The following is a 22,384-nucleotide window of genomic DNA, read 5'->3' on the forward strand; positions in this document are numbered from 1 at the left end:
TCAAACTGCTCTTGGGACAGTCACAGGATTACAGGTGCTACATCAATAGAATGAAGCTCCAAGGGACACCAAGGGACGAGAACTAGTGATGGTTACACAAGCCCTTCAAGGTCCCCATCCCATCAGGCAGATCAGGAGCTGGTAAGGGGGGAGGAGACCACGGGGAGGAGACCAAAGCAGGCACAGCAGGTGGTGAACCTGCCGCAGGGTAGACAGAGGGCATCCACCAGGGCCGGGATGGCTTCTGGATGCAACTGTTGGGATGCGGCTGTCACCACCACATCCACCTAGGAAGATCAGCTCTTCAGAGTAATTTTACTTGTAAAGTTAAATTTTGGATGAATATTGCTTTTGAAGGGCCTACCTGTACTTATATACTTTGAAAATATATCCATTTCCAAAATAAGTTTATGCCAGAATCTCTAGTCTTTTGGATTTTTGTTGTTGTTGTTCTTTGGTTTTTGTTTCTTTGTTTAAGTGCCAGGAATTAGTTCATTAGGGGTATTATGAGTTTTAGTGCCAAATACCAATTTACCTCAAATGAACTTTATCAAGAAATCTGGGAAAAAAGTCATCCGAGTTCCTGGAGCATTGGTGAAGAGTCCGAGGTCCAAGCTGCCAGCTGCCACAGCAGAAGGGTAATGCACAAGTCAAGCCTCAGAGCCGTGGTGGGAAGGGGAATAGCCCCCCATTGATTCCACAGAGAAGGACCTGGAAGGTGGTCCACCTGGCTTCCACTAATGCCACAGAGGTTGACAGGAAGAAATCACCCATGACACCAGCAGGGGGGTGGACACAGAGACCCATGGCATGCTCACAACTGCACCCACAATCTAAGCTTCCAACACAGACACATCACCCCATCTGCCTCTCTCTGAGCCCAGTGGGCTTTCATACACCGTGATATGTGGCTTCCAGTGGGTTTCTTTGAGGGATATCATCTGTTTATGAATAAAAATGTTTTCTTTAAGGCATATGTGTATGTCTTATGGAGAAAGAAAAAGAGGAGGGAGTCAATAAAACATGACAAAATTTGACATAGTAAATCTCCTCCCAAACTTGCAGGGAAGCTTCGCCCACTCTCGACTATGTCCAAGAGGGCATCCTTGACTTAAAAATATGCAATAATATGCACTACTAAGAACTTGCCCCTTGCCACCTGGCAAGTCATGTCAGAAACTGCTTGTACTTAAAGCACACTCTTCCAAACAGCAGCTCCTACGGACACTTTCATCTCCGGAAAATCCTTTCACACCCTTGCATTACCAGGCTCCCTATTCCTGGTTTCTAGCTACAGCATCTCATTTTTGATGGTCTGCCAGCCAGAGTCAATGTACTTATTCATCATTCTCCATCTGGAGAAGACCACCCCTCAGCCATCATCCTTCCTCTTAGGACATGAGTCCTAGGAGGAAGCATCAGAGAAAGTGACGAATGGTGGCCTCTCATAGTTACAGAATGATGCCCAGAGGAAACTTCCAGAATCTTAGAAATGTTTTCCATGAAAATCTTAGTTCCTACCTCAGAGAAGGTGAGTCCCAGGCTTACAAAGGTAACAGTGAATGGCCGACTTCTTAAATGCCCGGGACTGTGGGTGAAGCTCCTTGTAACCATGGATTTCCACACCCCAGGAGGAATCTTGGTATTGTTAATTAATCCAGGTTCACTTGGTGAACCTTGGGCCTCGGAGGAAGCCCCTTCCCACTCACCAGCAGGTGTGTTCTGTCCCAGGTGAGAGGCTGAGGTGGTTTCTCCAGGTTTCATCACAGGACTGCTGGTCTCATCCCAGCCTCTCTCAGGGGAAACGAGAACAAACGAGAACTAACAGTGATCTGGCCCAGCTTCACTGAGGTGTCCCTGCAGGAGAGCTTCAGAAGGGTGGGGACCTCGCAGAAAAAGTGGTTGATTGCCCAAGAGGCACAGAAGGGGAACTGCATGGTGACTGGGGTGAGCAGGAAACCATCTGCAGACCCTCCCAGCCAGGCGGCCACCACGATCAGCAGGCAGACCCTGCGGCTCATCAGCACAGGGTAGCGCAGAGGGTGGCAGATGGCCACGTAGTAGTCATGGGACATGAGTCCTAGGAGGAAGAACTCTGCCCCTGCCAAGGTCAGGTAGAGGAAGTGCTGGGCAGTGCACCCTGCAAAGGAGATGGCCCTCTGGCTGGTGGCCTGGTCCAGCAGCATCTTGGGCACGATGGTGGAGATGTACAGGATGTCCATGAGGGAGAGCTGGCTGAGCAGGAAGTACATGGGGGTGTGCAGCCGGGGGTCGGCGCGGATGAGCAGGATCATGGTAGTGTTGCTGGCGATGGAGATCACGAAGACCAGGAGAATGAGGGAAAAGAGCAGCCAGGGGAAGTGGCTGCTGCTGAACAACCCCAGAAGGATGAAGACAGTGTACAGGGAGTCTTGCCCCACTCCATAGCGCTGAAGGCTGCAGAGGGTGGGACTCAAGCTGGAGAAGTACAGGTGGGCTTAGAGCATCATGGTGTGGCCACGCCCAGATCCAGGCTAAGGCTTCTGACCTCACGAATCTTGGAACAGGCTGGGCAGGTGTCATGCCCCATTACAGCATCATCCACTCAGGAGCAGGACGCCCGCCAGCAGCCTGGCCTTGCTAAGTTAGAGATCCTGAGGCAGCAAGTCCATCTGCTTTTGTTTAAGGACATTCATCTGCTGTCTCTCAAGCACTGTCCTACCTGGAGAGGAGCCGTCCTGCTGGACAGGCCAGAGTGGAAGTGAGAAGAGTGGCCAGCCCAGCCCCACCCCGCACCAGGCTTTGGTCCTCACACTGCAGGGTCAAAGCCACAAGTCAGGAGCATGTGTGCTGTCCACGGGGAGACGGCCACATGGGCTCCACCTGGTTTGCACATTCTTGAAGGTTTGCACACTATAAAACTCGATGCTTGACGTGCTTATCAGGTGCTCAGTGTTGGAAGGCAAAGACTCTGCCAAAGTGTGAACACAGAGCCCTCACTGTGAGGGGCAATCCAGGGTCAGCAGAGAAAGGCTGTCAATGGGGGAAGTAATGTTGAGGATCAGGGCTGTTATCTTCCCCTTTCAGCAGAAAACTATGGGTTATTAGCACATAACTTACTCACCTGTGAAGTGAATAAAGGCAGCAATTATGATACAACATTTTAATAGAAAAACAGAAGGATGAACTGATTTAAATAATATCAGGAGTTATTATCTCCCAAGTTACTTTGCTCTTAAATTTGAAGTCAGATCATGCACACTTAGCCATTTCAGTTAAATAATATCTTACCACAAATATGAACACCATGGGTCACTTGGACAGTTTATGTTGCCATCACAGAGACCTATATTGCGCAGCCTGGTGTCCAGGAGTCCCAGGAAGCTGCTGAGCTCCTGAAACATTAAAACTGAGGATGTACTGTAACTACACAGTAATTGCAGAGGTCTGGTGACTCATAAATAGTAAGTTACATTCCCCCCACACCTCATGAAATACTAGAGGACTCTCTACCCACTTCACAGAGAAAAAAGGTGAGACCTAAAGAGGGTCAGAAACGTCCCAGGGCACAGGCTCTGCTGGTCCAGGGCAGTCTAACTGCTCTAGGCTGGTTTTTGCTGAGCCAGAGTGGACAGAGAGTGTCGTGAATTAAACATGCATTAAACCAGTTAAGTCATCAGTACCTCACCCTGGGAAAGCCATACTTTTAGGTTCTGAGTGGACCTAAAAGACTGTGAAGACCTGGTCCCTTCTTGCAAGGAGCACAGAGAGGAGGGACAGGAATTGCCCTTGCAGTGTGTGTGGCCAGGTGTCCTTCAAGAATGGCTTTGATTAGACTCTCCAGGGTTTTGACTTCTCTCTGGCTGGTGCACAAGAGAGAAGAAGAGGGCAGAACAGGGAGAGGACAGGGCAGGGTAGCAATGCAAGCCAGAGCCCAGGGCTACACACAAGAGGTCCAATCAGGACCCCTGTACAGTTGGCCACAGCCACCACAGATGGATGTCAATCATGAAAAGTGAATCCTCAGCCCGCCTCGACCCAGGAGCCTGGCTCCCTGTGCTCTGTCCAGCTTCCCCTGTCCTGAGACATAGTTGGTTCCCAGCAGAGCTCCTCTCCAGGTGTTTTCCTGATGTATGCCCTTTCTAATTTTGCCTTCTTTCTCTCCACTGTCTTAAGCCTCTGGGGAAATTAAAGAAAAGCACTCAGCAGCATTCCAAGTGATGGACAGAGAGAGAGCAAGATGTCTCCTAGTGCTGACCTTCAGCATTTTAATGAGAGCAAGCCCCGTGGAGAGCTGCGATCATTAGTGCACTACAGATCCAGGGAATGGCAGGTGGTCAGTGGAGACCAGGCACAGAGACTGCCATTGGTCCATGGCGAATGCCAAAGCCCAAGAGCACTAATGGGCACAGGCGCCTTCCTGTCAGGGTGTTGTCCCCAGCCCTGACCACGAACTTTCCTGGAGCTGAACTTGCTAATGAGGCCTTGGAGACTTCCCAGCCTTGCTCACAAAGGGAAGGGAGATTGGAGGCTCATAATTCCTTAGATTTTAAGAGCATCTTTGTCCTTCTCTGTCAGTGTTGTCTGTGTCCTGTGTTTAAACCATCACAAAGGAGTATAAGAGCACTGAGGAGAATATGGTAAACAAGAAAAGGGAAAGGAATTCCCTGGGATACTCCATGCCCTTGTATAGAAATCGTTATGTCTATGCATAACTCATGCTATTCTGCTCTATTCCAGTCCATTATTTTATTATTTATGGTGGTGCTATGAATTGAACATGCAAGTACTCTACCACTGCACCACACCCCTGTGCCTAACTTAAACTTTAGCATTCTTCCAATCCGATATGTAGTTAAGACCCCTTTTCTGTGTAGATGTGGGGTGTCTTCTCAAATTACTGTGATGGTTGATTGATGTGACAAGCACTTTCGAGGGCTCCTTGTTTGATTGACAAGCACATTGCTTCTCAGTTTGCTTATGAAACACTGTATCATGAGGTTGCTTCTCTGGGTAGGTGGTGGAAGGTGGGTTTATTTGCTTTAGATGCCTGCAACCAAAGTGCTAGATGGGCTGCTGAAAAGCGATGCCAGCCAACCACAGATACACTTGGGGCTCCCTGCTTGCCCAGCTCTTAGCAAGAGCATCTAGATGGTCATTTATTGGATTTTTGTTTATGACTAAGAAACCTCAGAATGTTTTCATGGGTATATTTTCCCCTCTCTATATATTGGGATTTAATTGCTCATGACATTTGCCCTGTTTAATATTAGGGATTTCTCAAAATTGGCCTTCTTTCTTTATAGAATAAGGGCATTCTTCTAAGTGTGATATTCGTTGCAACTTCTTTACCGAAACCATTACTTTTATTTTTACTTTATTTGATTTTAGGCCAGAGAAGTTCTAAATATTTATGTGCTGCGTCCCTCCCCTGACTCAGGCAATGGCAAGGCCCTACTGAGGTGGATGGTGCAAGGCGTCCATCCTCTGGAGGAGCACAGTATGTTTCTAGGAATGGGCTGGTTTGTTTTTGTATTCCTGTTAATAAGTATAGTTGCGACTTCTCATATGACCATCAAGTATGAAGGAGAAAACATGACTTTCCCAATTAATGCAACTACTTCTAAAGAATAGATCTGTTTGCTCTAAATGCAATGATTCAGCTGTGGAGTGTAACTTGTTTATGTCTAATGAAGAACTCCCTGTATTCCTGTCAAGGAAGTTTTTGAGAAATTAAATTAAAATCTAGAGAAGAAGAATTAATGTTAAGAAGACAGACTAGTGCTTAGTACTGGGCAACTTGTTCTTGTTCCTGTGCACAATGGTTTGTGCTCTTACTCTTGTGTGATTAAAATTAATAACAAGTTAACCACTTGCTGTAACCATGGCACCGGTTCCAGTCAATAAGTCAAGAAAGAATAGTCAAGGTATAGGCCAATATTTTGGGATATTTCTAACTATTATTAAAAGTTAACTAAGCAGAAACAGCTCAAAGCAATACACGAACTGAAAGTAAAAATGCTTGCTTATGCATAAGCCAAGATACATTCTTCTATTCTAATTGTAGCTCTGTAATACTTTGTTTCTTTGAATAATGATTCCTGTTTTGTAACCACAAAATACTGTGAGACTGCCAAAATGAAAAGTATATATGATTAACTTCACAAGTAAAGATTGGGATTCAGCACCTTCACTTTGGTGTCTGTGTTGTTTCTCCACCCCCCTTTCGCCGACTCCTCACCATCCGTTCGTCTCCTGAGACCCCCTGTTGGAGCTGGTCTCCGACATTTATGTAGTTAAAACATTTATTTGGTCACTTTTAACTCTTGAGTTTATTTGGGAAAGTCATTCCCCATGCAAATATTTGATTAATATGCAATTCCATTTTGGTTCAGCTTTCATACTTTTAAAAATATGCACTATTCTAATATCTTGAGGATTAATTTGGTCTTGGTTGAGAACTCTGAAACTCTGGGGTCTCTATAAGGCCAAGGACACGGTACCTCTGCCCTTCAAGATCTCGCCAATGAGACCTAACTTTCATTTCTGGCAGAAGCAAGAATTGAAGTGATGTCCAGGAACCTCCTGCCCCTGATTCCCAGCCCCTCTCTCTGTGGGACATGGAACAGGCCATCTTGGAAGCCTCTTCTCATCCCTCTCTCATGTGGGAAATCTGGTAGGAGATGTGAGTCCCAAGATAGTGTTAGGTTGGTCTTCAGCAAAGAACACCAGCAGTGCCAGCCCCTGCTGGCCTCTGTCCCCAGCTCTCCTCTGCAATACAGTAGATCCAATAGCAGGGAGCTGGGTGTCTTTGTTTTTCCCCTTTTGTATGCAGTCATTTTCTTGTGAGAAAACTGCTCTCTGTGAAGAACTGACACAATCCTTGGTGACCACCTAACTCGGAAAGTGTGTATTTATTATTATTGTTGTTGATTTGTTTGCTTCTGCAGTACTGAGGCAGTTGACCACTGAGAAACATCCCTTTTTCTTTTCTATTTTGAGACATGATCTCTTGAGGTGGTCCAGGCTGGTCTAAAGTTATATTTTCCTTCCTCAACCTCCAGAGTTAAGTTTAGGGTGAAGGATGAGCAAGAGTAGACAGGAGAGCAGCAGGGAAGCTGGCTTCAGGAGGAGCAAGAACCACAATGTGCAGAGGCACAGAGACAAGCGAGGGCAGGCCCTGAGGGAGGACCGGCCACAATGGCATCACTGGGGATCAGCACCAGGCAAGGAGCGGGGAGGGAAGGCTGGCCAGGGCTGTATATCTGCCTGGAGAGGAGCTGGGACTTCACCAGTGGGCAGTGGGAACACTCGGGGGCTCACTCATGATAATGAGCTCACGATTCTGTTTTAAAGACCATGGCAGCACCTGTGTGATCTGTGGGCTTGAGGCAACAGGGACATCCTAGTGACTTCTGCCCAAGCCCAGAGGAGCAGTGGTAACGCCCTGAAAGTTTAGAGGGTGGGAGAGAAGACGGACTGAAGCACTCAAGAGCTTGGGCCAGCGGCACTCATGATGGGACTGGTGGTGTGACAGCAGGTGGACCGACAGCTGGGTCTCAGGCCTCCTGTTGGGGACTGGCAGGCAGTGGGGGCACCCGCCCACATCAGGGCACGTATGCATAGCTGGATGCAGTCCAGGCATGAGATGACACCATGTGGAGATGCTGGATTTTGTGAGCATCAGAAGTGGCACATTTGGATATTCACTGCAGTTACAGCTTCTCCTGAGGAAATGGAGAAACTGAGGACACTAGGCAAGGTCGGGTTAAAACACAAAGCTTTCCAGAGGTGGGGACAACCACACAAGGCATGCAGATGCTTTCCTGCCATTTGCTTTCTTGTTTTTCTTGCTCTGTGCACAGAGCTTGCGTGGGGGTCTCTCACCCTTCTACAACACGGTTTCTAACCTGAGTATGTCTTCAGCTTTCCTGATGGCCCATGTGTCCCGGTTCTCTGTGCTGTGGACTCACACCCTACTTTAAATCCCTTTATCACCTTTCCTTGGTGTCTGGGAAGGCAGCGATCACTACTACGCCCTGGTCTGCTTCTTCACCTGGGAGTCTCCCACTGGGGGACTTGTGGACTTGGGCAGAAATGAGAAAGTGGGACTCAGGGCAGAAGCCAGACCTGGGCTTCTACGTGTTGTGTGGCCAGCGCCTGCCCCCGGGCAGGGCAAGTTTGGAGTGAAGGTGTCCTGAGCTGCAGCCTGACCTGCCTGCACACCTGGGACTCTCTTTCCTAACATGTAGCTGCAGCTCAGCCAACCCCAGGGGCCACACTCCACCCACGTCAAATTAGACGGTGGCAGCTGGACCCACGGCACTGCCTGGGCCTCGCTTCCTTTTCCTGTGGGCACTGCAAACACTTTGGCTGCCAAGGCCACCACCATGAGGCAAGCGGGGCCTCCTGAGCTGCTCTTTGTATGACTGCTGCCCAACCTAGGACTCTACATAAAGGGGTTGTGGTCTGTAAAATGAGGTGCACTGCAGGTTTGCTTCCTAGCAAAACCACCTTTATTTCCCTGGACAGCACACTGGGCGCTCAGCGCAAAGGCCGGCTCTTCTGCGGAGCGCTACTTGCGGTGGTCCTTCTCCCCCAGGAGCCACAGTTTGGCCTTGTACCGAGTGATGTCCTTGTAGACCCTGAAGTGATTCAGCCTGTGGTCCTGGCGCTCCGGGCTGACCTAGATGGAGGCAGGGGTAGCAGAGCTGGTCAGGAAGGGGAAGAGCTAGACCCAATCGGGCCTCCTTGACAGGTGGCCCCAGGGCTCTCCTGGTCAACGCTGCTTGTAAAACTGCGACACCCCTGCTTAGAGCGTCCTGAGAGCAAGGGGCGTCAGCTCCATAGAGCTGGGGCTCTGCCCTGCCCGCTGCCTACGTGGAAGGCAGCCTGTGGGTCACCCGGGAAGACCTAGGTTCCAGGGACCTTGCATCAAACGCCCCGGTTCACTGTGTTTTCTCTCATTTCCTGGTACCTGGTCTCCTCCCAGCTTCCTTCAGGGAAAATGGAAGCTGAGAAGTGGCCCCACCCCACCCCTGGGCCCCAGGAAGCCGGACTGCAGCACATCTGTGGCTGGTGCCCCTGGCTGCGTGGACACAGGGAAGGCCGATTCCTGGCTTCCTTCCTGTGAACTGTCCAGTCCTGCAGGACTAACGGAGCAGGGGCGGCTGCTTGCCCCATCGTGGCCCAACTGTGCTGTGTTTCACTTCCCTTTCTACACCATTTCCTCTTCCTTCTGAGGCAGGGGGCACCACAGCCAGGCTGCCCAGAGCCAGCGGGCCTCTGTGCTGGGGTGCCAGGGACAGCTGGGGGCGGTGCTGTGCCTGTCCCCGGACAGCATCTGCACACACTAAGTGTTCAGCAGGTGCTTGAATGGAAAGGGAGTGTGGTGGGGGGTCACAGCAAGCCAGGGGGAGGGAAGACCTCAGCACATGCACCTTAGAGAAGCTGCCCTGAGGGTCACCAGGGACGTACATGCTCATTCCATCCCAGTCTGCGAGCGTGTGTGTGAATGTGTGTGTATGTGTGTGTGAGTGTGTGTGTATGTGTGTGTGAGTGTGTGTATGTGTGTGTGTGTATGTGAGTGTGTGTATTGAGTGTGTGAGTGTGTATGAGTGTGTGAGGATGTGTGTGTATTTTTGTGTGTATTTTTGTGTGTGTATTTTTGTGTGTGTATGTGAATGTGTGTGTGAGTGTGTGTGTGTATGTGAGTGTGTGTGTATGTGAGTGTATATGTATGTGAGTGTATGTGAGTATGTGTGAGTGTGTGTGGGAGTGTGAGTATGTGTATGTGTGAGTGTGCGTGTATGTGTGAATGTGTATGTGTGGGAGTGTGTGAGAGTGTGTGTGTTATGTGTGAATGTGTGTGTATGTGTGTATGTGTGTGTGTATGTGTGTGTGAATGTGTGTGTGAATGTGAGTGTATGTGTGTGTGTGTGAGTGTGTATGTGTGTGTGAGTGAGAGTGTGTATGAGTGTGTGTTGGTGTGTGTGAGTGTTTGGACACACACCACACATGAGGATATATTTTCAGCAGGTGTTACCCAGAGACACAAGGCAAAGAGGTGCCCACTGAGCCTTACTTACCAGGGGTCCCTGGGCTGAGGTTGGGGTGCTCGGAACAGGCCAAGGTCCTGCCAGGGACAGGGGTCCTCACATTGGGGCCCATGGAGCACATCAATCACATCCTCTGCCCCAAGCACAGTGCTCTGAAAGCCCAGCTTCTTTACCTTTGATTTCCCACAACACCTGGATCTAATCTGGGGGGCTTACTTCCTTGCTTGCTCCCTGTGCTACCTGAGGGCATTGTCCCCACATGTGTGATGGACAGACTGAGTGCTGGCAGGCCCCTTGGGACTCAGACACAGCATTCTGTCCTGGAGGCCTGGAAGGGTCTAAGCAGGGCAGGCCTGGCTGGGCCCCACACTCGTCCTTCCTGTTGTGTGTGCTGACTGTAGGAGATGCCCTGAGGTGCAGGGAGCAACCTTCCCATGGTGCGTGAAGCCCCCAGCTCTCTGGTGCTTTGCTAAGATGCCCACTGTCTCCTGGGCTGACCTGTCTTCACCAGGCTCCCTTCCCTCCCACCTCTCTCTCACTGGACAAGGACTCTCTGGACCAAACTCCACTCAGGCCATCCTCCTTTTAAACCAGGCCTGACTTAGGGCCTTCTGTTGTCACCTCTGCATCGTCCAGTTTCAGTGAAACTCCGGCTGAGCAGTGTAGCAAGAGCCACCACCCTGGGTGTTGACTGTGCTGGGTGTCTGTGGGCTCCTTGCTATCTGTCCCCCAGAGCAGGTCTGGTCCCTGCCCTGCCTTCAGCAAGAATCCAGCCAGGTCAGCTTAGCCAGGACCCCTCACCCAGATGTTCCCCCCAGTGATTCCCCCCACACCTCCATCCTTAGCTTGTCCAGCTGCCCAGTCTCTCCCACCCTGCTGGAGCCTCTGCCCTAGCCACAGCCCCCCTTGGATCAAGCCTTCCGTGTGGTCTTTAGAAATCACTGATCCCTGATTCTTTATTCATGTTCAATCAAGGTTTTGAGCAGTTTCCTCTGAAGTCCCCTCTTTCACTGATAGTTAGACCTCAGGGCTGTCCCTTCCCTCCGTGCGGCCTTGCTTCCCAAGCTCTGAGCCACACCTCCTGCTTTTGGGGTGAGCTCTTCTCTGTGAGTGGTGGCCTCCTGGGGATGTCTTCCTGCCTGGAGCAGCACCTGACTGTCCCGGGCAGGGCTCAGGGACTCCTTTCCGCTCTTCTCCATCTGCATCACAGGAGCCTGGCCACGTTTACTGAGCAGGTGCTGTGTGCTGGGCACTGTCCCAGGTACTGCTCCTCTCAGCAACCCTGTGAGGCAGGTTCTGTGGTGTCCCCATTCATGACCAGGATCAGCACCACACAGTGGCTTAGAAACTCACCCCAGGTCTCAGGATACCAAGAAGGACAGAATTCAAGCCCCTGCCAGCTGGCTGTCCACTCTGCTCTCAGCCACTGCCCGCACCACCCTGTATTCTTACTGCTGCCCGAAGCAGGGGCCTCACTTACCAAGGGCTCTGCCTCCCAGCCGATCTCCTGACTTTCTGTCTGTGTCTCTGGGTACTTCTTCCGGGGTCTCTGAGCAGCATGGTGAATGAGATTCAGAAACCTGACTGGGAGAGGAGGCTCAAGTTAGAAGCTGCCCGTGTCCTTTTCCTGGCCACACCACTCCAGGTCCACAGAATTCAGTGTGCAGAGCCAGGGCCTGAGACAGGGGCGTCTGGTTCTCAGCCATGTGTCAGCAAATGTTTTGAGTGCAAATTGCCAGGCACTGTTCTGGACCCTGGAGCAAGGCTGTGACAGACATGGCCCCCCTGGGAGTCCAGGGCAGGCAGGAACAGAGGTCAACTCCTCTGCTCTCAGAACATGCAGTTGCTGCCCTTCTGTGCCTCTCCATCATGCGGGGTCCTTCCACAGCCTCCCGTCTGACACCCTGGACCACCTGTGCCCACCTGCCCCAACAGTAACACATCCCCTGCCTGACGAACGCACCTGTTCTCCATGCTATTGCCCATGATCCCACCCCCCACACTGGTGGAGGCACTTACAGGCTGCCCTCTTGCCTCTGCCTCATTGTGCTGAGACCCCTGGGCCCACCCCACTGCCTGTCACCAGGTAAAGTGGAAACATGAACAGGACTGTGTTTACTGAGCATGGTGAGCCGGGTTCAGCTCTAGGCACCTGTGGTGTTTTGCTTGGTCCTTCCAACAACTCTAAGAAGTGGGCTGAGAGGTCAACAACCTGGCTGAAGCCCACAGTTAAGGAGCGGCAGCACCAGGACGTGAATCCAGTTCCTAGGCCCTCAGAACCCGTGTAACATCTGAACATTTGTGAATGAATGACTCCTCTTTTCAGGCCATCGGGGACTCTTGTGGATGACAGTAATGAGTTGGCATGTGTTTGCTCATCAGTCTCTCTGAGCTTGGTCAGTAGAGTCTAGTCTCAAGACCACAGCAGAGGACCCTAAGGTTCCCTGCAGCGACTCTGCCTGCGAGTTCTCTGAGCCCCCTGCCTCTCTCTGCCCCACCTCATGCAGTCTCCAACCCCAGGACTTACCATCTTCAGGTTCCTCCAAGTTATCATGCCACGACATGGGCTTCCTGGTGATTGCGTGAACTGGAGAAGAGCAGGGACACAGCGCAGGTCAGAGCACAACCCCTGCCCTCCTGCCACTCACCCTAGACCAGGCTCTCATTCTGCACCTGTGGAGTGCCTGGGCCTGGGGGGTTCTGGCTGGGTGCTGGGAACAAGGTCCCACAGCCCCTGAGGACCTAGGGTCTGGCCTGGCACTGTCCAGGGCAGTGGTCACAATCCACAGGATACTAGGATTTATGTTTGTTTATTCATTCACTCATTTATTTATTGCAGTGAGCTAACCCTCACCCTAACCCTAATCCAGCCCTCTTTACTTTTATTTTGAGACCAGTCTCTGTTGAGGTCATCCTTAAACTTGCAATCTCCCTGCCCCAAGCTCCCTGTTGCCAGAATACAGGTGTGTGTCACCATGCCCAGGAGTAAAAAGTCTTCTGAGCAGGCACCCCTAAGATATGAAATGTATATGTCATCTTTATGTAAAATGATCTGCATATTAGAAAAGCATAATATTTTTCTTTGTAGTACAAGTAAACAGAAATGCAAGCTACAGTATTTTCTCACTTCACCACAATGGCCACATTAATCCTGTGCCCAAGGGAAAGAACTGGAGGAAATCACTTTTCCCAGAATGGATGTGGCCTGAGGGATTATTTAGCTTGTTGGGATGGACCAAACTATACTTTTCTCCTGAAATCAGTGGTGGGGACTCCAGAAGACAACTAGAAGAATTCTAAGCAGAATGAAGTCACTGAGTGTCCTGAAGACAGCCAGGCTGCAGGGGTGCTGGTTATAGAGGCCCAGAGTGGGGGGCTCAGGGAGGAGGAGCAGGTGGGCAGTTACCATGGGGGCTGTGGCATGAGTGTTCAGAGGTGGAGGAGAGAGGATCCTGGTCGGGAGCCTAGCAGCCACGGGGAGCAGGAACTTGGGTGGATTGGAGGAGGGCAGTTGGGGATGAAGCTAGGGAGGAATCAGAGCTAATTCCAAAGGGGTGGAAGCACTGGCTGTTTTAAGGTAGCTCAGAAGTAGCAGAGGCCACACAAGTCTTCAGCAGAGGGATGGACGTAACCAAACTGGCCTCTTAGGGTAGCTCTAGCCAGCAGTCCCTAGGACATGGGTTGGGGTGGCTGGTTTGGAGGGAAGGAGTGTAGCTGGGAGCCCAGCAGAGCAGCAGGCAGGAATGAGGATGGCCCTGCTGGGGCTGGGCAGTGAGGCTGGAGAGGGGCAAGTCCAGTCGCTGTCCAGAGGGTGGAATTAAGTGAGAGGTGGGTAAGCCCCCAGTGTACCATGAGTCTTTCCCTGAGTTAGGAACAGACAAGGGTCAGGAGAAATGTGAAGCAGCAGCCATTCTGCTTCTGTGACTGCCAGGTGTGTGGACTGAGGGATGGAGGCCGGGGCTGACTCAGGCTTCTCACCTGGGAGGGAAAGGCCCACCTGCCTTGTGCTGCCACAGGGTCTTCTGGAGAAGCAGAGGGTGGGCAAGGGATTCAGGGCCCCTAGCTTTCTAGAGGGCCAGTTTGAGGTCCCTAATGGTGAGTCCAAGGAAGGTAGCTGGGAGGTGGTCAGATGGTAGATCTGGAGCTCATCTGAGGCCCAGTGTCCTTTAGGGGTTGCTGATGCTGCAGGATGAGGTGGATCTCACAGGAGTGTGCAGGGTGAGAGGAGTGGAGGGGAGGGTGCTTTTACCTGGATGACAGGGAACACTGCCCAGAGCCCACTCTCCTGACCTTTCCAGAGAAAGGGTTATGATGATATTAAAATCTTAAAATCCCTTTAGTATATGAAAAGAAATCAAAATATAAACAAAAATAAAATCTAAAACCCCTGCAAAATGCAGTTACTTCAAAAGGAAAATTATTAGAAGCAACTCCTAGCTGCTGCAGTGGTACACACCTGTAACTCCAGAGGTTTGTGAGGCTGAGGAAGGAGGATCATAAATTCTGAAGGCAGCCTCAGTAACTTCGCCAGGCTGTGTCTCAAAATGGAAAATAAAAAGGACTAGGGATGTGGTTGAGAGCCCCTGAATTCAATCCATGGTAAACACACTCATGCACACACACAGACACTCACAATCACACACAACAACAACAAACACACACACACACACACAACCACACACAAAGAAAACCAAACCTAAAAGAACCAAACAGTACTGCTTATATGCATGCAGTACATTTGATCTCATCTTGTGGTGGATGCATTTCAATGCATCTGATGTGTCTCAGGAGGCCGGGCGGCCCTGGAATCCACCCTTCCTGGAGACCAGAGACCAGGGCAGGCCTCTCCCTGCTGCCTGTGTGCCCACAACCCACTCCGCAGTGGTTTGTGCCTCTGTCCCCCAGTCCTCACCCTTGCGCAGGGGATTCACGTGGTAGTCTGTGCAGAGCTTCTGTGTGCGCAGCTCTCGCAGGTACTGTTCCCGTAGGAACTGGTTCTGATGAACCTCGTCCTGGATCACCCTCTCCCTCTGGTGTCCAGCCATGGCCTGGCCACGCTGGTGCTGTGGGACTCTCTAAGTGCCCTCTGGCTGGGGTGGTGCCAGGTCCTCTGTCCTCTCCAGGCAACAGTGTCCCAAGCTGTCTCCTGGCAACAGAGTCCTGGTTGGAATGCTCCAGTCTTCAGTCCTGGACCTCCCCTGGGTAGCTCAGTCCCCCAACTCCACCCAATGCCCCCAGATCCCTCCTCCCAGGGCCCCAGGCAGGTACTGGAGTCCTCTGCCCCAGCCTCTCAGGTCAGAACCTGGGTACTAGAGGGGCCCTTGGACATCATCAGGGAAGGGCTCCAGGTCCAGTCACAGACTGATGGCTGGACTTCACCTTGGCCAGTCATTTCCTAAAAAAGATTTGAAGAGGAGTCAGGAAGCTTTCCCACTTTGAAGCAGATGCCCAGAATCAAGACCTATGGCTAGCTTACACACACACACACACACACACACACACACTCCCAGGGCTGGCAGTTTTCCATTTGAGAACACGTTCTGTCCAGTGTGGTTATAGACAGAACCACCCTTTCCCTATTGAAGTTCCTGGGAATTTAGTGTTTTTAACTGTGGTAAGATACACATGGTGGGAAATTTCCCACCTTCGGCCTTGGGGTGGTGCCGAGTGTGTTCACACCCTGTGCAGCCCATCTCCAGAGCTGCTTCACACTCTGAGCTGGGCTTCCTGTCCCCTCCTCCAGCCCTGGCCACCACCTCTCCATTCTGTGTCTGGATTCACCCCACTGGGCAGCTTATGCAACAGTTCACTTTAAAAGAACCCAGAGAGGGAGGCCCCCTGGCCCCGTGAGCACCTCACCCTGACTCTACAGCCTGTGCTCTCTCCACTGGGGACCTTCTCCTTGGTCCATTCACTCATTTGTGAGATGGAGTGTCCAGGATGGCTTAGGGCAGGGACCACAGTTTGGACACGCTGGCTGTGTGGAGGCTTCCGCAGGGTCCTGGGTGACTCCTGACCTCATGCCTGCTGCTCCTGCAGGCTCCTGCAGCTGGCTGCTCAGCAGGAGAGGGAAGGAAGGACTCTGGAAAAAGGACCCTGCTGAAGCTCTTTCTGCCATGGTGCTAAGACAGAGTGAGGGAGAGCCCAGACAGTGGTAGGACAGCCAGGATCTGGTCGGGGAGCCAGGGGTCTGGCAACTGACCTCAGAAATGCTCCAGGCTGAGTGTGGGGCTGTCATCCTTCTGTGTCCCCTGGGTCCACCTGCTCAGGCTGCTGGGAAGACAGCCCCAGGGACTGTGACCTCCCACAGTAGGGAGACCGTCTCCCCTGGATGAGTGTGTCAACCATGCTGCCTGGTTGGGGAGGCTGGATTGTGGGTGGGACTGGATTATGGAGACTTAGAAGGGAGATCTGGGAGGAGGAGAGGGGGTAAAGATGGGGGAGTGACGGGAAAGGAGAGCCAGATGAACAGGGGGGAGGCGAGTGGGTGGTCTGGGAGCAAGAGAGGAAGAGCTGGGCACGGGGCCCCTCAAGGCAGGGTGTTGGGAAGGGACCATGTAAGGCAGAGGAGGGAAAGTGGTGGGGCAGAGGCCAGAAGGGGAGGGCTTGAGCTGGAGAGCAGGCTGAGGGCTGGCAGCCTGGCGGGTCAGGGGAGGGAGGCGGGTGATGGGGCTGGAGGGTGGGGGCGCCCGAGGGGGGCGCGGGCGTCGAGCTTTATCCACGGGAGGAAGCTTCTTAGTCATGTCTTTGGACAGTCCTAGCTACTCACTGGCCAACCAGTGACTGACCCTTGCCAGAGGGCCTCCCACAGTTCTCTCCTCAGATTCCATGATGGAAGGCCCTTTGTGACAGGCACAGCCCCACCCTGCAAGGCACTGACAGTCCCCACCATCCAGGGACTGGTCCCATGTCTAGGTTCAAGAGTGGTCATGGGACACAGCAGAGAGAGAGATGCTGCACTAGGAGTCCATGTCCTTAGGGGACTTCAGACTGCCCTCCTCAGGCAGTGACTGATCAGAGGGCTAGGGGACACCTCTGTGCCTGGGTCCTAGGTGCCCTTCCTGAGGACACACTTTGGTGGGTGCCGAGTGTGTTCACACCTTGTGCAGGGAAGTGGGATGGGAAAGTGGAATCGGTGGGTGTCCCAGTGGATTAACTCACTGTGTTTCCAGAGCCCTTTCCTATCATCTAACTCCCTGCCTGAATAGAGGTCGTGAGAGGGGAGAAGAGGGGTCCATTCTGCAATGAGGAGTACGCTGGAGAGTAGGGAGGGGACTGCCATGGGCAGGGAGTGGGGTCAGAGCAGGTGGGACCAGTAAAACTTCTAGAAACTTCTGTGTATCTTCAGTACCCAACATGGGTGGGATGGTGTGTTTTGAGGATCTTAAGTCCAGCAGTAGAGAAATAATCTCTAAGAGGAGGGTTTCTATCATAGCTATGAATCAGCTCAGTGCCCATGTGTGGAGCAGGCCTTAGACATTTACCTGGAGAAGCAGCTCCTCACACCACACCCTGGTCCCCATTCCCAGCAGGAATCTGCACCTGGGGGGCTGTCCAGGTGAATGCCACCAGGGAAGTCCCTCCTCCTTTTTGTGCAGTTTTCCTAAGCAGTGAGTGATCAGGGTGCAGACTGTTTTCACTGGCCGTGTGTCCACCCAGCACTGGAGGAAGAAAGCACCATGGGGCAGGTCATGTGCTGCAGTGTTTCTTGGGTCTTCAGTTCTCTGGAGAAGATAGAATGTTGAATGGAAAACTGCTCCATTCAAAGGCCCCAAATCAAGCCTAGGAGACACTCGTGCAGAAGTTAGAAGCTTTTCCTGGAGGACATGCCCATCAGGTTCATTTTACCTGGGCTTAAAATATTTCTAATTCAAGGAGAAATCGCTGCTTGGTGCAAAGTCAAAAGATTGATCCCACCATTCACAAGCTGCCCAGCTGCTCCAGCTGCACCAGAGCTGGGCTTCAGGGTGGTCCTGGGGTTCAGGGTTGACTTAACACACTCAGAGGGACTGTGTGGGCAGTGCCTTTATGCAGAGGAGACGTGCGATGGTCACCAGGGCCGAGTGAGTAACAGGTGACACCTGGGCTCAGATCCCTGCTAGAGCCATGAGGCCCTGGCAGGTCGTGTGGCTCCTCCCCTCCTCTCCCTACTGCTGTGTTCCATGTTGACTGTTGACTGCTGACACAGAGTAGGTTTGGGGCCCAAAATAACCATGTGCAGAGATGCCTGGAGAGGAAGGCAGGTCCTTCAGAGGCGCTCTGCCTGTCCACTAAGTATAAAAGGACTGAGGGAGACCCTTGGGGGTTGGGGACCCAGAGTGAGGCGTGGGTGGCTCCAGGGCAGTGGAGAACGGGTTTGCTTTTCCATCCCACCCGAGTCTGGTCCTTCACAGCTGGTGTAGATCATGGGGCCTCATCTCCTGAGATCTGACAGCAGCCCAGTGAGGTGGCCTGGGGACGGGCTGGGCCTCCTGTTCTTCTCCTGGGGGTGTGGACGCCCACAGATGACGGCTGACTTGCAGAATCACAGCACTGCTGAGTGAGGGACCGGGGAGGGTGGAAGCCCTTAGATCCTGAGGACAGGGCTCCTGAGTAGCCGAGGCCTCCAGATCATGTCCTGACCCCTGGCGCTAGGACTTCCCTCAGTCCTTTTCTCAAATCCTCCTGCCCAAGCTTCATGGCAGGATGGAGTTGATGCTTTGGAGGAGTAAGGGCAGGTGGGTTCTGAACCATAAATCCTTCCTTTTCCTCTGACTTCAAGCACCAAACATGACACAGTTTCCTACCAAGGGCGTGCTCAGAGGGTCTTTGGAAGGGGAGCCTGTGGCCTTGCATTCCCACCATCTTCACACTGCCCATTGTCACTCAGTGTGTTTGGGAGCCCAGGTGACCACTCTTACATACTGGGGTGCCCTTTTGCCCCAAGTGGCTCAGAGCTCAAGATATTGTAAACCAACTGTCACAGGAGTGTCCTACAGAGAAGGAACTCCCCTTCACTGATGCACCCTGCATGTCGTCCTTGGGAGTTGACTGGAGAGGTGGCCGTTGGGCTGGCGCTTGGTTGTCTAAGGAGCTGAGTCTGTGGCTCTGTGGTCTTGGTGTCTGCTTGGCTCAGCCTCAGGACCAGCCTGGTGAGAAGGGGCGAGGCCCCAGGAGTACTGGGCGGGCACCTGCCTGGCTGTTCCTTCCCCACCATGGCTCATGGGGGCCATGGAGAGTCTTATCTCCTCTTGGGTAGGCCCCTCCATGGCCACCTTGACTTTACTGACAATGAGGAATCATGGACTCTGCTGATTCTCTTTGCAGCATTGTGTGGAGTTGTCGACTGGTTCCCTCCCTTGCCCTGGCCAGCCACCTCAAAGGGAGGGAGTTCTTTGAACATGGAGGCTCTCTGCATCACCTTTGAGGGTGTGGGCCACCAGGTGCAGACCCCAGCTGACAGCCCAGGGGACACTGCAGTGCTCAGTCGTCTCAGTGGTCACGTCTGTAGTGTGCAGGAACAGGGCTCACACCTAATGTGCAGAATACAGGAAGCATCTCCCCAGTTCCTGCTGGGATTTGGAGATTGGTGGTGTGCTGGAGAGACCTAAGTATGCAGGGCCTGCAGCAGCTGGATATTCCTCCTAGGTGGTGTCTCCAGCCTCAGAGTTTGTGATCTGGCCAGAAGCACATGGCCCCAAACACCTTTTCCACTTGTGCCTTGGAAATCTCTGTAGACCCGCGTGCTCAACTGCCTCGGGTGCCGTGATCTCTGACTGTCAGAAGATGGGCTTATGTATTTAGTGAAAGATTATGAACAAAATATAAATAATATTGTTGTGTTTTTCAAGATTCATATAAAAATATGGATACACATTGTTAGCAGCACTAAAGTGAAGGCAAATTAGCCTGGATGCCTCAAAGATGACTTTCTTTCTGTGAAGCTGCCCAGCTAGTGTAGTTCTCAGCCGAGTGAAGGCCAGTTGGTTTCAGCAGACAAATTAAGTAGCAGCGGCTAGACATTAGCTGGGGCAGATAACAAAAAAATCTTTTTACAAAATGATTTTAATCTTTGTAATTTTTTTGTGGGCATTGATCTTGTGTGGCCTAATATGTACTACCATATTTTGCTGGGAGGTCACAAATGTACTTTACATAGAATTTTCAGTAGTGTCAACTTTGGGTTTATAATTCACTTTTGTCCATGCTGTTTTTCTTTTTGAATGCTTTTGAACTGTTGTTTTGATATTGTGTGGTTTTGTTGTTGTTTCTGTGTGAGTGTGTGTGTGTGTAAGCATACACATGATCCAATATGGCTTCCTGTCACTGCACAAATCAGAGTCCTGCTCTTCATATGCAGCCAGACTCTAAAGAGCACAACCTCCATCCTCTTACAAACAATTGTGAATCAACACTAAAAGCTAACCTATAATATTGAGGAAAACATTGATCTAATGACACAATAATGATAATGTAGGAAATGATTATTATCAAATTCATTTGGCAAAATAACCAATCAGTATTCTTCAGTATCTTTGAAGGTATCAAAGTCCACAACTAAATGCAGGGTGGGATCCTGAATGAGATCTTGGGACAAGATGAGGCCTTCGTGGAAGAACCGGTGAGCCGTGACTCCCAGGTCCTGGCGGGCGTGGCCTGGTGGCTGCAGTGAGGGTGGGAGAGGCTGGGTGAGGACCAGCAGCTCTGCTCAGATGGCCAGCTTTGCTGCAGGTCTTCTCTGCATGTAGCACAAGGCGCATCTGAAGGCTTTGCAGACTGGCTGCCACGGGGAGGGGTTACAAGGGGAAACCCTGATGCTGTGCTGTTCTGCTTCTCTGGTGGCCCTCCCTGGCGGTTCCATGGCTGTGTTCCTGTAATGGTCCCTAGCTGTCAGATTTGGTGCAAGTGCTTCTGTGTGTTCCAGCACATTTCAAAGCATAGAAAGGGTTAAAGTCATTCATGACATAATTGTCCAGGGAGCTTGCTATTTCCTCCCTCATTAGACGTAAGAGGCAATTATCTTCCTAAAAGCCCCATAACACATTCTGGCCCCCAAGGGACCTCAGCAGTCACTTTAAGGGAAGGCTGAACACTTTTTCTGGTGGGCTGAGTCTCAGTTAAGCTGTACCGGGTTCAGCTTGTCCTGAGCCCTTCCCACAAGCCCAGGATCTGGATCCAGAAAAGCCAGAAAACAGTTCCCACCAGGGACACAGCATCTCTAGCATGAGGGACACAAACCTGAGGGTCCAGAGCTTACTTTTCTGATATCATGCTTGAGAAAAACTTATTGACCCTTGTCAAAGTGTCATATTTCAAAGTTTTGAATATTCATATGATAAGAAAAATCACAAGTGATAAATAAAATAAGTTAGGCAATAGAATATTGAGCACTTTTTTACAAATTCTGAAAGTTTTAAATGATATCAAATATAGCGAAAATTCTATTATGTTAATAAGTACAGAAATATGTTGAAAAAATAAAAAAGAGGATTTTTAGGCAGAGTAATATTTGGCAGAAAACTTTAAAAGCTCTATGCATTTGGTTAGCTGAGGGCCAGCAGGATGAAGGGGCAGCAATGTAGACACAGCTTCTGCAGAGAACTTCAGCTCATGTGACATACTTTTGATTTTCTGCTCTATTAACTCTTCAGGCTTTGCTGAATCAATGTATATCTTCATTTTTGATTATATTTCTCCTTGGATACCTTATTAATAGTGTTTGAATTTCACTTTACAAAAAATCATGTATTGCACAAGTTACATCTCAAGGAAAAGAATTTTCCCAGCTTTCTAGAGACGATGTACTTTTCTATCATGCTCATTCCATCCAGTCTTGCCAAATTTCATTGTTCCTTTTTACTTTTGGTGTATGATATGGCCGAAAGGGAAATATTTCACACTTTAAAGAAATACATTTTTTATTTCTATTAGTGAGTTTTCTTTAGAAATCAGTTTTGAAATGTGTTCATATCCTTTTATAAACTTTTCAAACTTGTATAAAAGTTACACAGATTTTTCAAAATAGCAATTAAAGAAGTATACAACATTCCTGTATGTATGCATGGTGTCCATCATTCCAAGTCTGGGAGGAAGAAACTTGGTTGCATCTTAACTGATACATAAAATCCTAACAATTTTACATATTTATGACATACATGTCAGGTTTTAATACATGCATATAGACAAAACATATTTTTATATTTTTAAGTCAAATGTACCTCTTACCTGGTGTATAAAACATGAAACATTTTAATATTTATATACATTTTGCAATATTATATTCATATTAAACACTATCCCCTTGGACATTTATCTTTTTAATAGGAAAAATACTCAAAATCCTTTCTTCCAGATTTTTGAAATACACA

The 22,384-nt window shown here is 50.6% G+C and overlaps 2 protein-coding genes across 2 annotated transcripts; both read right to left on the bottom strand.

Annotated features, from left to right (window-relative positions):
* Positions 1-1,372: 1,372 nt before the first annotated feature.
* On the bottom strand, positions 1,373-2,562 carry LOC124078575 (olfactory receptor 2T27-like). The gene is made up of 3 exons (XM_046423423.1): positions 2,528-2,562; positions 1,827-2,436; positions 1,373-1,405 (listed from the first exon to the last, which is right to left on the bottom strand). The coding sequence occupies exons 1-3, from the start codon at positions 2,560-2,562 to the stop codon at positions 1,373-1,375; spliced, it is 678 nt and encodes a 225-aa protein (XP_046279379.1).
* Positions 2,563-8,495: 5,933 nt separating this feature from the next.
* Positions 8,496-15,089, bottom strand: LOC124078572 (cilia- and flagella-associated protein 144-like). Its single transcript, XM_046423420.2, has 4 exons — positions 14,950-15,089; positions 12,565-12,624; positions 11,518-11,621; positions 8,496-8,665 (listed from the first exon to the last, which is right to left on the bottom strand). Exons 1-4 carry the CDS (start codon positions 15,080-15,082, stop codon positions 8,555-8,557), a joined length of 408 nt encoding a protein of 135 aa, XP_046279376.1. The 5' UTR covers positions 15,083-15,089; the 3' UTR covers positions 8,496-8,554.
* Between the last annotated feature and the right edge of the window lie 7,295 nt (positions 15,090-22,384).

This window comes from Marmota monax, unplaced genomic scaffold (assembly GCF_021218885.2).
Source record: "Marmota monax isolate L192 unplaced genomic scaffold, Marmota_monax_Labrador192_F-V1.1 WCK01_AAM20220418_F8-fsc00978, whole genome shotgun sequence".
Classification (NCBI taxonomy): Eukaryota; Metazoa; Chordata; class Mammalia; order Rodentia; family Sciuridae; genus Marmota; species Marmota monax.

What these genes read in the sequence shown, in the direction of transcription:
- LOC124078572 (XM_046423420.2), bottom strand. Translation starts at nt 15,082, where the DNA reads ATGGCTGGACACCAGAGGGAGAGGGTGATCCAGGACGAGGTTCATCAG. An exon ending in CGTGAATCCCCTGCGCAAGG is followed by an intron (nt 12,625 to 14,949) that starts GTGAGGACTGGG and finishes GCTCTTCTCCAG; the next exon opens with TTCACGCAATCACCAGGAAG. An exon ending in CTTGGAGGAACCTGAAGATG is followed by an intron (nt 11,622 to 12,564) that starts GTAAGTCCTGGG and finishes CTCCTCTCCCAG; the next exon opens with TCAGGTTTCTGAATCTCATT.
- LOC124078575 (XM_046423423.1), bottom strand. Translation starts at nt 2,562, where the DNA reads ATGACACCTGCCCAGCCTGTTCCAAGATTCGTGAG. An exon ending in CCTGTTCCAAGATTCGTGAG is followed by an intron (nt 2,437 to 2,527) that starts GTCAGAAGCCTT and finishes CACCCTCTGCAG; the next exon opens with CCTTCAGCGCTATGGAGTGG. An exon ending in TGAAGCTGGGCCAGATCACT is followed by an intron (nt 1,406 to 1,826) that starts GTTAGTTCTCGT and finishes GCTTCCTCCTAG; the next exon opens with GACTCATGTCCTAAGAGGAA.